The 14,933-nt window shown below is 37.3% G+C and overlaps 1 protein-coding gene across 1 annotated transcript in view; it reads right to left on the bottom strand.

The window, feature by feature from the left end:
• LOC119785787 (probable voltage-dependent R-type calcium channel subunit alpha-1E) overlaps positions 1 to 14,933 on the bottom strand; it is a 163,782-nt gene that overhangs the window by 47,060 nt on the left and 101,789 nt on the right. The window contains exons 6-7 of the mRNA XM_038288579.1: positions 3,507 to 3,610; positions 1,472 to 1,630 (exon numbers count right to left, since the gene is read on the bottom strand). Of these exons, the coding sequence (XP_038144507.1) occupies positions 1,472 to 1,630; positions 3,507 to 3,610 (263 nt within the window). The remainder of the gene's footprint in view (positions 1 to 1,471; positions 1,631 to 3,506; positions 3,611 to 14,933) is intronic.

Genomic DNA, 14,933 nt, shown 5'->3' with positions numbered 1-14,933 from the left:
TAGGGGTGACTTAGAGATTGATTATTGTATTGCACTGTTTGGTTAGTGTATAAAAGACAGGCAAACCAGTTTGGTTTGGCTAAGTCTTCAGGTACTTACACCCTATGTGTCTAGCTAAAGATCAAATCAAATCTGTTTTATCTATATAGCGTTTTATATTACAAGGCAGTTTACAACCAATTAAAGCATACAGACAGATTGGCAAAAGTTTTCCATCTAGAGAAACCCAGCAAAGTGCATTAAGTCAATGTTTGTAGTATACATCCTGCTGGATGAGTGTGTAACAACACTTCAAACTCACTGACATTATGATGTCAATTTTGCAAATATCCCTCATATCGAGAATGCATGTAGCAACAGTGGAAAGGAAAACTCCTCTTTAACAGAAATAAACCTCTGGCAGAAACAGGCCAAACAACCTTCTGTCAAGATCAACCGGGTGTTTGAGCCAATGGCGTAACTATCGGTAAGCAGAGACAGCTGTTGCTTATGGGACCACGACCTCTTAGTTATTACTGACACCTGGTGGGTCCACTACACAATTGTAGATTAGGACATCTCTTTGCACATGTAATGGTGCGAAATGTTCCTCTTAAACCCACCTGATACTGAGGTGACTGACCGGACCATATTTATAATGCAACACATGTCAGCCTTCTGTGTGTTGCTATACCAAACAAATCTGCCCAGGGCTTAAAGAATCAGCAGCGCTGGCGGATCTTACCATAACAATATTCGTGAGCAATGTTTTCTTCAGCCAATTAGATTCCAAATTTGCCCCATTGGGCCAGTGAGCGGGCCCACCTGTACATCAGCATTTTCTGTCCACTGATTGGTCAGTTAGGGCAAAATGTTTACAGCCGAGTTAAGCTAGCAACAATCTGCATTTAGATTGACTTTTGTTAAAGTTTTTCTCGCCTCAATGGCTGATACTAAATGCAGACACTAAGACTTCCTGCACAAAGAAAGAAGGACAGATTTAGTTTATAAATAATCAGCATCTCTGGTGAGAGTGATATTTTATTCTCCTGCTTTATTCGCTATTCTATGTAGCAATTAGATGCATATTGAAACTGAACCGCTAATGGTGATGTAAATGTTGTGGAGCTGTGGTTATAGAGTAGAGGATTGTGGTTACCTTGACTTGGCGTCTTGCTTAATTGATCTATGTATTTACCCTCACTCTAATCTTTCTCTTGGTTATACCTGTGCTTGTTACAATTCATATTTGAATACTATTGGGGATTTCTGATATTAAAATGCGAAAGAGGTGATAATAACCCCTTGACACCCATCGTTGCAAATTGACAGATGTCAAGGGATAAGAGGTGGATTAAGTTGAGGGGTACCCACTGAAGGCCTAGGTACCATATGCGTCGCCCGCCACTGACATTGAGGCACACATCATGTCTATTCAGCACATCAAATCAATGGCAATAAAGATTAAATAAAAAAGAGGAGTCCAGCATACCTTGTATTCCTGGCTGTGGTGTGCAGGTCCTGTGCAATTTGCCACTGTAAAACTCCAGGCCGATGATGGCGAACATAAGGATTGCAAAGAACAGCAGTAGGCCGATCTGTAGTAGCGGCACCATGGCCTTCATTATAGACTTCAGAACTATTTGTAGACCTGGACATAAAGAAAACATAGACTAGCTGAGTAAGTGTGTAAACCAACAGCATAATTTATAAAAAATAGCATAATTTTTTGTTTTACAAATGTCTGTTATATAATTAATGCTAATTATAAGTCCTTAATTTAGTTAGTTTTGAAAAACATTAAAGTTTTGTTCTCTGACTATATCAAAATAAAAGTAAAATCTCTCAAATGTTTATTTTTTGCCCAAATGTACGTCATCAAGCTAAAATTATATTACTGAATTTAGGACACATCAGGGAGTCACTTCAAGTACATTTATAAGCGAACATAATACAGAGAAACAAAGCTGAAATAAAAAATATTTAAACCTTTACATTCATGTTCATACAGTAAGTATTCATATGCCATTTTGTCACATTCCACTGACAAACATCATCTTATTTTACTGAGATTTTATAAGATAGACCAACACAAAGTCATTTCTGAAATAGATGTCTAAAGCAGGACATTTCAGATTTTTTGGGGGGCTTTCTCAGGACAAACAACTGGATTTGGATGTAAATAAATGTGATTTATAAAAAAGAAACTCCCTGTTTGTAACCTAGGGATACAAAATTAACAAACTACGCAGGTCAAAAAATTACTCAAATTTTTTCATACCTTGAAGTATGTTATAAAACAAAATTCTCAAATTATAAATATTTCACAAAGAACTACTTAATGTGCCAATTAATCTGAAAACGAGTTTTGACAGCTGAAAACCTACCAAGACATACCTCTTAACTTAAAACTGACAAGCTGTGCATGAGGATCAAAACCAAGCAAGATTTAAGGAACTGCAAAAATCTTTTCATGAAAATTATTATTTTTGCAAAAATAATAATCTATATGGGCATGCAGGGTACAGAGAAAGATGTGCTGTGGCTACACTAATTAACTTTTGGGCCAACATAAAAAAACATAACAATACTCAGCCCCCTACCCATAATTACATAATCCCCACAGTGAAACATGTTGGAGAAATTATTAATCTGCGGGGGGGAGGAAAGGTAGTTAAAGTAAAAAGAAGGATGCACAGAGTTAAATGCATTAGAGTGTTTTTGCAGAAAACTCCTACAGGGTGCAAAAGATTTGGTTAATAGTTTACCTTTAAGCATAACAGCCTTAGACTAAAACACCCTGTGTAGGGTTTAGATTAATCATATTCAGTTAGGATCTCCTGTCAGGATCTATGTCCAAATCAGAATGTGTTCTGACTTAATTTAGTAATTTGGAGAAACCAATGGGCAGAAATACAGTATAAGTATCCAATGTGGGACAATAGCGGGTACAATTATTGACTCAGAGGTGTTGAATATTGATGTTCACCACAATGTCACAGTTTTTATTTGGGAAACAACTTTAAGCAATTTTTTTCTAGTTCTCTGTGTAGGTGTTTCTAAACAAAAGCATAATTAACGAAATATTTGGTTTTTGACAATAAATGAAAAGGTTGAATAAGGTTTGGATAGTTTTACAAAGAAATATTCATGTTAATGAAACCACCTTAGTCATTTTCTGAGCTTTGTTATGTATGCTATCCTTTTTTTTGTTGTTCCTTTGGTCAAGCAGATGAGAAAATTTGGTTTGAATACGTCTAAGGCAATTTAATAGAATAGATGCATGTGAAAAAAACAGCAACTTTAAAGTACCGATAATAATAGTTTTTTTTTCCTGTTTTTCTTACAGAAGTACTATATATATATATATATATATATATATATATATATATATATATATATATATATATATATATATATATATATATATATATATATATATATATATATATATATATATATATACAAAACACTACAGCTTAACAAAAGAAGTCTTATGAACAGTTACTGAACTGTATGACACTCACTGGGTATGCCAGAGACCAGTTTGAGGGGTCGCAGCACTCTAACAGCCCTGAGAGTCCTCAGATCCACTGAGATGTTCATATGAGCTCCTGCTGCTGCCAGGATCCTAAATATAAAAAGGAACACAAGCCAAAGACAGAGAAAAACAATTTTCCAATAAATTACACAATTTTATGCTTTATAAACTGTGTTGAGCTGCAGCAAGAAGACAGCTCCAACATATGTGAACAGTCATTGTTGGGGGATGGCTGCAGCATTTAGATATGGAAGGGAATTATATGAGGTTCTGCAGCAAAGCCAAGATAACAGAAAAAAACAGTTTTGTTTTTTTTTTGTTGGGGGGTCTACTTTTGTCTGTGTTTTGTGCGTGGGAGGATGGCTGTGACAACTGCTGTTTAGAAGAAGAGCAAAGAATAGCTCCACCATGGGTGGGCAGGGCACCCTTAAGCTTGAGAGACACCGTGCTTCTGGACAAATGCATCACATAAACATGGTTTCTTTCTTTTTTGGCTACCTAAAGCAAAAAAAATGCAGCAAAAAGTTGAATTTTTACTTTGGTGGTCTTGCTTTGTCTTATCTGCTCTTCAGATGCATAGACACCTTTGTGGCCTTTAGCTTTCACATTGATGGGTAAAGAAAACAGCATCTGGTGATCTGAGCCCCTGCTCCCTCATTAGTCTGCCCTCCTGTCTCCATTTTCTATAAATTCTCTTATGTTGCTCTTCATCCCTTAACCTCTCTCTGGTTCTCTCTCTCCTTCCTCACATTTTTTTTTGTCAACCTTATACCAATTATACTTTCTCTCTGATTTTTTGGTCTATTTTTCAATTTTTCACTTGAGCTTACTTACAGACTGAAAGAGGGAGATGAATGGAAAAAGGATAACAAAAAAGATAGAAGAAAGCTTAAGGTTCTGAGAATTGAGCCTCACAAAACCATAAAGCTTCAGTAAACATTAAATTTGAGACTACAGGTTGTGGGTTCCTAAATGTGATGGGATAATAATTTGAAACTTTATAATAAATCAGTAATCACATGATTAGACCAGAAAGTCATATGCAGTATGACAAAGAGCCGCTTGGTCTGTGATTAGCTATTTATGTTAAAAAATTCAGTCAGGCTCCCCTATGCTAGTGATACCTGTTGTTTAATTCAGTGAGAATATTTCGGAATGTAAGGTATTGGTCAATTGGTCAGGCTATTAGGGAACATATGCTTGTCAAGAACGTACGTAGACATTCAAACTGTCAAGTATTTAATCTTTATTTGAATGTTGATTTTGTCTTAATTCAGAAAACATGCATAAATCAGTCTAACCAGATTATTTTGTGGCTCGTTGACTAAGCTTATTAGCCTCACCAGAAACAATTATTTATGAAATGCATTTCTTGATGCCTGAAGATGTGAACAAAGTATTATGAATGGACTGAACAATGTCAAAGGGAGAAAAAAACAACCCAGGGTTGGTTATTGAACCCATGACAACCAGAGACTAATATAATCCAAACCTGTTGCTCTAAAAGGGAAGAGGCTTTAGAGACCTTGGGCAAAAGCCACACCATACGCAGGCTTTGTAGAACTAAATTGAAATAGTTTTGAAACAGGAAAAGTATAGAAAAACATGTAAGACTGTTAAACTTTCAGGCACCTTACAAATAGGGGATGGTATCCTGTTGCTGTCGTCCACCAAACCATTAAGTAAGCAAAGTCAACTTGTTTTTGAAAATTTTATTTACTAGGTCACATCATATGCATTTATTGATACAGAATGGGATTTTTGTTGATAAAATATTTTATAATAATGTGGTGCTTAGATATGGCTTTTAATTTGGAAATGTGTTTCAATAATTTAATTGTGATTTATTGGTGTTGAGTAAGTCTTGTTATATTCAGCTTATTTATCTGTGTTAATTATTGGTAGAAAGGTGTTACAGTAGATCCTTTTGTTTTAGTGCTTAGCTTATTCTTGGGGTTACAGCCTCTGCAGGTGCTTAAACTCTTAAGAACCTGCGGTGTAATAATAAAAAACCAGTTGGCTTAAGGAGAGCTTTACTTTACAGCCACATTACAAAGCCAGCTTGTAAAAGGTCAAGCACAGAGAAGGGCAACTCTGATCCTTGGTAGTCCGGCCCCTGAATGTTTCACATCCCTGCAGGAAAGCTGATATGACTAGTTAGATTATTTTTCAGATGTTCACTGTGTTCTGCATGCACCTCAGATTGGCTTATTCATTTAATTATCTATTTACAGGCTTTCTATAAATTGACCAAAACTGTTTCAAAGCTGTTTCTATGATCTTCTATAATCTAATTTTAGTAAGGAAAAAAACTTTAGTTCCTTTGTTTTTCATAATCCCTACATTTTCATCTAGGGTTTGTTTGTCCACTTTAGTAATGTTTTCCTTCTGATTAGCTTAAATGTTGGATTAAATCACGATCAAAACTGAACAAAGGCTTGGTTTTATCCTCTATGAAGTAGATGTTCAAAGATCAAATGTTAACGCTCTACCTATGGGAAAAACAATAAGCTACTGATTTGTTGATCTCACCTGGATAAACATTGCATAAAAAAAACTATCATAAATTTGTTAAGCCCTTTTTTCTTACATGTTTAGGTAAGTTGTTAATCAGATAATCGAATTTTTATTTACATTTACGACAGTATCCAAACAGCTTTCTAAACAGATCTGTAATAGAAAATAATCAATCATTAGATTATACCAAATGATTATTAACCAGGATTTATGTACCCAACAGAGCTTAAGCACCATCTATGTGCACACTAATTTGCACCAAAGGAACATAACAAAGCACCACAGAACCAATTACAATTATATGATAAAGCAGTGAGAATTAGTCTTGTCTATAGTTCTAGCAGACAAAGAACGTCATCTGATTTAATTAGGAGAAAAAAGGGAAGGAGGGAGGTACAAGAAAAGATGAGAAAAAGATTAAAATAGCTCATCACCCTTGATACAAATGCAGAAATAGAATCATCTTCTTGAGATTCACACCTATGATTACTCTATTTCTCTCTTTTTTTCATCCAGTCAAACCAGTACAGAACTTTTTATCTTTTTCTTTTGTTTCTTTCTTTTCTTATTCTAAGCATTAGTCCTGATGTCTTTTAAAAACTCAGTCATTTCATTTTACCCTTCTACCACTTCTCCATTATATCATAATTTAAACCATTAGTTCTTTAAAAAAAAGATTGGTTTAAAAAATGATTTCCTAAATAAGTCATCTGTTATTCCTTGGATGATACCCACTCACTTAGGTAGCTTTTGTTTAGGGTCACTTCACGTTTGAGTCACTTCACCTGAAAGAGTGACTCAAATGAAGAGATGATTGTGAAGTGGAAGGATGCAGGGTTTCCAACATTTATTTACAAATAAAAATATGAAAAGTGTAACATGCATTTGTATTTAAACCCCTTGAGCCATTTCTTTGTATAATCATCTTTTTCCTTATTTACGTCTGCAAATGTGTGGGAGTGTGTCTGTTCACTGCAAAGGGCATAAGTTCGATCAGATTGGACAAAGGTAATCTATGGTCAGCATCTTTCATTTATTGGCACCATCGGCGTCGCCAGACCCCATTTACTGGGGCACGTGCCCCAGTATAAATGAGCTGTGCCCCAGTATAAATCTCATGAATATTTGCAACAGTGATACATTTTTTTAATGCATCAATTTAGATAACGGGAGGAGACGTCTATTTCTACTCAAATGCGTAGCAAGTGTGTTGGTAACTCCAAATTGAGGATGTATTAGCGCCCCCACGTCAGCGCATGTCACTGCATGAACTGCAGGTAAATTAACACGCTGCTCTCAACTGAGTTGGATGGGACACTGTGCGGCCGTGACGCATTTTTAGTTCTGGTAACGTTTCTTACCTGTCAATTTTATTATTTTCCCTGTGAAACCACATGATTTATAGGCTACTAACTGAAAATGACTGCATTGGTTTGTAGATGGATATCAGGAAATTCCTCACACGAAGCAGAGACAGGGAAGCAGTAAAACAAGATGAGAGAGAGGGAGGTGAGGTCCCGTAATGAATTAGTGGTTTAAGCTCACCAGTTACATTAGGAACATTATAAGCAATATGATAGATATTTACATAATTATAAATTTACGTTTTTTAATGTTTGCTGTAGAGAATGAGAATGAAGGTGCTGGAGTAGGAAAGGGAAGAGGAGGCGAGACTGACAGGCAAAAGACAGGTGAAGGACAGGAGAGACAGGACCATGAAGGTGATGAGGGAGCAACAACCAGCTTCCACAAACAAGAAGGGGACATTAGTGACTTAGGGGGAAAGCATGATGGTCCTAAACAAGTGAAGTTGTCCCACTATCCCCAGCACAAATTTGGAGTAAAAACAAACTTTCATTTAATTCAAAATGGTTTGAAAGCTTTTTATGGTTGAAAAAGAAAGCCTTGTCATCAAGGATATGCAGTGTGTTTTCAACTTGCTTGATAACATCATATTCCCAACACTAACGCAGGTCATCCAGATCTCCCTCACAATCCCAGTCTACAGATGGAGTTGTGAAAGGTCATTCAGTGTGTTGAGAAGGCTCCACACTTGGCCGAGGTGCACAATGGGACAAGACAGGCTCCATCATCTTGCTATTTTATCAGTTAAAAAGGAAGAACTTCTAAGCTGAGTCACAGTCTAGTGATTGACCGACTTGCAAAAATGAAAAATAGGAGGTACACTTTAATGCTCAAAAGATAAAAGGAAAACTTAGTTCGGGTTGAGTTAAACTTTCCCCTGAACTAAAACTCTGAAACCTAGGAATTAATGATTACTTCAGAATGTGTATAAGGAAACTTTTTATTTTTAAAGTTGGTAATGTCTTATTTTGTATAGCTGCAAGGTTGAAAATGTTCATGTTTGTTAAAACAAATATGCTCTTACACTCATTAATATCTCAACTAGTAATTTTGGTAGGAATTTATCAGTGTGGGGCAGTGTGCTTGTCTGTATTTGTGTATGACAGGAGGGGCATATGCGGTAGGGGGCCAGTGCCCCAGTAAATTTTTGTGCCAAGCAATGCCCCTGATTGGCACATATTCTCAAACAGATGTAGGACTGGACTTTGACTGGGAAATACAAAAAGTGAATAATGTTTGACATTAACCATTTTCCTACAAGACAGTGAACCTCCTTCTTTCATAAAATCTTCTGCAGCGTTTTTCTTTTTTCTCCAGATAACCATGTATTTCTTATTCTTCCCTGTAACTCTGATCAGCTGCTGTACCTGATGAAGACGGATATCCTTACAGCTGCCTGCAACATGTTTAATTGGATTGATAAGATGCATTTATAATAATTTACACATTAGTTGACTCAATTTACAAAGCAGATCACTTCTGAAGACAGCTGCACTGGATTGTATTTAGGGGCATCAGATGATACAAGACATACATAAAAACAAAATAAACATAAAAAAAACATGAAATAAAATTATATACATCTTTTGTCATTTCAAAAATACATCAAACTTTTTTTTTTTTGCTTACCAATAAAATACAAGTTTGAGATTGAATTTTGAGAAAATAAAGAGAGGATTATTGTTAGATACACATTCCAAAAACTACAGAGTAACAAAACTAATTTAAGAATAAAAGGTGAAGGTGTTACATAAATTGTAAATATCTTACAGGCTGTATTTTCACAGCCTGGTCTTTTTTTTACCCCATTCAAGATAAGCCTTTGAAATATCTTACATTTTTGCTAGTCTAATTGTTTAACCAAGCAGTAGGGAAATGTCACTGGTTAATAACAGAGGAGGTTCTAATAAAGGTCTCACTGAGGTTGCAGTAAAAGACATTTGATTTTCAGGATTTAAGAAATTACCCTTATTTAGGAAAAGGTAATTATCATGAATACGAATAAATTTAGTTTTGGATTATATTTGTGTGTGAAATTTAATTAACATATCAAAGAGACAATGTACGAGTTTATTTTCTTAAGAAACAGGAAGTAAAACTCATTAGACATTTACCTTAAAAACACAATTGAATATAAAGCATATGAGGTGAAAACTTCGCCTGACCTCAACATTAGAGACAAATCAATCAAAAAGACCAAAGATAAGCAAAGATTATCTGAAGTTAAAATGTAATGCTTTTGAGTTTTGTTACTTGTAAAACAAACCCTTAGAATATTCATGTTTAACTTGATTATCTTAACTAAAAATAATTATACATCCAAGGCATGTGCATGGATAGACCTCTAGTGGTCCTCAAGCACCTGAAGTTTTGAGCTGGATGAGAGAAGCACTGTTTCTGCTGGAGCCCCTCTCTTGAAATGTCCCTCTCTGCCAATAATTCCTTCAAAAGGTATGTTGATGTTTCTCTAGCATTTATTGAAGTTCTTGTGAGCATTTTGTACCAGTCGATCCACAGTGTGTACAAGCGTTGTGTTTGCCCCACTCTCCTGTTCCACCCGCCAAACTGCTGCAGCCATCACACTTTGACCTTCTGTAACTTTTTGCAATAGACAACCATGTACTGTCAGTGTTTAAATATGGAATACCGAATTTAGCTCAGAGTAAAATTCACCACAACACGTCACAATGTTGCAGTGGCATTTTTTTCATTTTTTTCAAAAGAGGAAAATTAGCATGTAGATGTTCAATCTACTGATGAAATGTGCCTTTTCATTCAAGTTTAATGCGATCTACCCAAGTAATCCATGATTTTGAAGTGAGCATGTGTGGAGGGTAGGTATATAAAAAGTGCCTTTGAATGACCACTCAAATTCTAATAATTTTCTATGGTTTAATTTAAAAATTTTATGATTTTAATGTGGAAAAATGGGAGGAAAATAAGGATTATTACAAACATTTGCAACACAATAATGTATTAAGTAGCTCTGAGAATAAAATTTTATAAACAGAAACAAACATGCAATATTCAGTGACTAAAAGCCATGTACACACCAACAGGTGAGGAATAATTTTTCTTAGCTAACATGACAGACCAATATATATGGAAGCCTGTACAATGAGCTATGATACAGAGAGGCGTTAAAAAAATAAGAAGGAATGGGTTAAATTTTATTTAACTGTATATTTGATTCCATTCGCTTATTGATACATTGTAAGTAATCAGTTGCACAACCCTGTTCTATTAACCTCCACAGGAAGCCTCTTTGTTAAATAGTCATGATCTTGGTACTGATGACTAGTTTGATGGTTCATTCCATTCACCTGCCCAGTTTCTCATCACTTTTCATTGTATCCACCTGCTCCTGCCTCTATTTAAACTGCTTGCCCCCAGTCATCATTGCCAGATTATTCGAGCCTTCGGTTAGAGTTCTGTTGTTACCTGTTGTTGTTCTGGTTGACTGATCCTGACCAGTTCTGCCCTCGGACCTTTGAGTCTACCTGTTCCTGTTGTGACCGTTTGCCTGACCTGTCTTCAGACTCCTGTTGGTTTTTGCTTGAACTGAACCTGGATCTGTCTTCTGACGTCAACTTGGATTTCCTCTCGGCACCTCTTTGGATCTCTGATATTCTGATCAGGACTCCTGCTAAGCTCTTTGACACCGGCTTGGGTCTTTCTGATAATCCTGTCTTCCTTTGCCTGTTTGAGTCTGCTCATCAACCAGTTCTGCAGTCTTCAGGCTCCTGAGTTTTCCCTCTCGAGATTCCAGCCTTTGATGCCTTTGTTGCTAGTTGCCGATCCAACGCATGTCAATAAACATTTTTGTGAATCACACTAATCTGTCTGCATCAAATTCTGGGTCCTCAGTTCTGAGCCCTGACAGTTAAATATTATACAGAGTATTATATGCCTCTTTTTATTTAATGTATTTAGAGCAGAGTGATAAGTTTTGAATGAAATATTTATTAAAAGACATGCACAGTATGGCCTTGTTTATTCTATTTAATGGTTGGTGATAAACCATTTGATAAGATGTATTTCAATTGGGTTAAAACAAAATTACATAAATGTTAGATGTGCTATGAATATATATTGGAGATAGGTGCCCTTTTTGGCGTGAGCACCTGCCCCCAAAACATGCAATTGCCTGACATATCTTCCACATGAGCAATCAAAATTAGAGAATAACCCCTTTTCAAAGGGCTATTCTCTCACTCAAGAGTCTTGGAAAAAACATGAATATGGCAGCTATGAAACACTAAACCCATGTGGACTTTGGCACCTCTTTTTTATCAGAGACAGGGAAGGTGAAAGTTGGCCACAGAATTTGGTAGATTGACAGAATGGCTGATTTGGCACAAAAAAACAAGTTTAGAGGACCATCTATTTCCTCCCTGTGGTCTTCCTTCTGCCTCATATACACATATATAATTTTTTATTTTGAAGCAGCTTGGTTTGATCATTACAAAAGAAAAAAATCATCAGTATCAATCCCTATCTTTCCCACATCCAATAGATACTGTATGGTCCTTATATTACAGGTCAGATAAAAGGAGATTACATATAAAAAGAATTAAAACAGAGGGTGTCATTGTTCAATGATTTTTAAAGATATGTTCCTCCTTAACATGCAAGCAAGATACAGTTACATTACCTTTAAAGAGTACTTAAACAACAAAGAGTGTTACAAAGCTCTGCAGAGTAAAAGTATATGCAGAAATTTGCTGTCAGGCTGAAAAGGCCAGCACAGACACCACCCGGAGCCATCTAAAATGTCAAGCAGCAAGGTGGGATAATGTCACGTAACAGCAACCTAATGAGAATGATAACATGTATTTTATATACTTTATAATGGGTGACCAAGGAGACACCAAAAGACCAAAAAACACCCAACAGTCTGATTAGTCTGTAAGATTGCTGTAGTTTCTAGTCCGTGCATTTGGATTTGGTCTGTACAGAGGAGCGCAATAGTAAGTTGAGCCGTCTTTTGCCTAAGTTCTCTTCTCTATGTAAACATCTTCACTTTTTTGCTTTTGATTTTAAACAGCACTTGAGATTTGCAATATTGAAGCCCTACAAAAGTTACTGAGTTGTTACCAGTGCAGCACAAACTACTGTTTTAGAGAGAAACAGGAAACCGGTAAATTTTGTTTTTACAAACCTCTGTGAAATTTAAAAAAGAGATGTAGTTTCCACTGTAAAATGGAATAGTTCCTTCCAGAAATCATCAGTTATTCAACCAATTAATGCTTTTGCATTAACAGATCCAATGTAGATTATGCTCCTATTAAATAAAAAGGCTGAATATTAGGCTTTAAAGGGCACATATCAAACATAGTCAATGTTTATGATCTTTTGTTTATGTTATTATTCTTCTCCTTTATCAAAATCATGCCCAAAGTGGTATTTTGTTTGCAGTACTCAAGTTGAGCACATTTTTATAAACAGTTTTATAAAAAAGCGATTTAATGAATAACAATCCTTTTTTGAAAGTGCAAAATATTAAGAAGTGTATAAACTGTGGATCTGTGGCAGACAACTGAAGAAGTGTTAACTGCTTTAATAAATAAGACATAAAATTCACAGTTCACCCTTTGCTCAGTTAAATCATTCAGAAGTGTGTGAAATAGTCAGGGTTTGGACCCTGTGTGGGTGAAACGCTTCCTAAGAAGAGACTGACCAAACTGGTAGCAGTCACTTTAACCGATCATGTATTCAACGTATCTGACAGGGTTTTTTTTTTTTTACAAGTTAAAAAAGTTGGTATTCAAAGGGAGCTGTCAAACAGATGATGCCTTGCTTTGAGGTGTCAGCCATGATAAGTGAGTACCAATGATAAACCCTGCAGAGACGACAGCTTCACACCACCTGACAAATGTGTTATGACAGCCATCAGAGCCTCATACTGACAATATTGTGACTTATGTTCCATGTCATTGTCAAGCCACACATTTTTTAATAACTCGACCCCACCTGATCATTGCAACAAATTTACCTACAAATCTTTCATTACTATCACTGCCATTATCTTAAAGTACAAGACAAATGTATTTTATTGGGGACAAATTCTCCTACTAAACAATATAAAAAAAGAACATTAAACACCTCATTAGAGTGGAGATCTAGGTGGTCTCAATAAAATATGTTAATTTTAAGTTTTCACTTATATATACTGGTCATCAAACATGAACATCAAACAAAACATGTGCAACAATGGTGAAATTTAAAGAAGTACTCTTAACTCTAGATCTTTAACAATAAAACGTTTGGTTATCTAACATAACCCCAGTTCTTAGAATAATATGAGCGAGGTGTCTCGCTACGGGATGCAGCCTCCTGCAGCCCTGATAGAAGCATCTATCTCAATCTGCCAATCCTGATTGGCCGGTGGAAGTGCCCGTCATACGCCACGCCCCGTAGCTCCGACTACTAAAGCGTGTGCGGATCACGGCACTCCAATTCAACAAGCAAACCTCTTCTCGCCGCCCTGCAAGAAGGGTCGTCTGGCGAGACACCTCGCTCATATTATTCTAAGAACTGGGGTTATGTTAGATAACCAAACGTTCTTTTTCATAATATTCACTCGGTGTCTCGCTATGGGATATGGTAGCTCCCGTATTGCCAGACAGCTTATCGAACAAGAACCAGCCGATGTGGAAGGTCCACAAGGTCAGTTATGACTCTAGGACCGCACTGGCCACGCACGGTCCAGACACGTCAAGCATGTAGAACCGGACAAAAGTCAGAGGCGAAGACCAATTCGCCGCTGAACAAATGTCCTGAACGGACACTCCCCGAAATAAAGCCCAGGACGCAGCCATCCCGCGGGTAGAGTGTGCACGCAGACCCGCCGGGGGCTGCAGACCCCTGCTTCCATACGCCAAAGCTATAGCCTCCACCACCCAGTGGGCGAGGCGTTGCTTTGTGATCGGCTGCCCCTTACGGGGCTCCGCCCAGGAGACAAAGAGCTGATCACTCATCCTGAAGCTCTGCGTCCTGTCCATATAAGAGCGCACGGCTCGAACAGGGCACAGCGTGTGCGCTCGCCGTTCACCTGGGGAGGCGGCAAACGCCGCTAGCTCGATCGGTGAACAAGAACCAACCACTTTAGGAACAAAAGCCGGGTTGGGCTTCAGAACCATACGCGTGTATTCCGGGTCGAACCGGGTACATGCGGGGTTCACAGAGAGCGCATGAATGTCGCTGACTCGTTTCGCAGAGGCCAGGGCCAGTAACAGCACTGTCTTGAGAGACAGATGTTTAAGACTGGACCCCAACAATGGTTCAAATGGGGGTCCCTTAAGCCCCTCCAGAACCACCGACAAATCCCACGGAGGCAGCAAAGGTCTGGAGACGGGGAGGAGCCTGCGGGCGCCCTTCATAAACCGACAAACCAAAGGGTGTTGGCTCGCCGTTTTGTCTCCAAATCCTATATGGCATGCTGCTATAGCTGCCAGATAAACCTTAACCGTGGAAAAAGCTTTTCCTTTATCAATCAGTTCCTGTAAAAACGACAGAATCGCTGGTACAG

This window comes from Cyprinodon tularosa, unplaced genomic scaffold (assembly GCF_016077235.1).
Source record: "Cyprinodon tularosa strain WSP-4 unplaced genomic scaffold, ASM1607723v1 ctg259, whole genome shotgun sequence".
NCBI lineage: Eukaryota > Metazoa > Chordata > Actinopteri > Cyprinodontiformes > Cyprinodontidae > Cyprinodon > Cyprinodon tularosa.
Note: the sequence above shows the minus strand (reverse complement) of the source record. Positions and strands in the feature narration are given on the sequence as shown.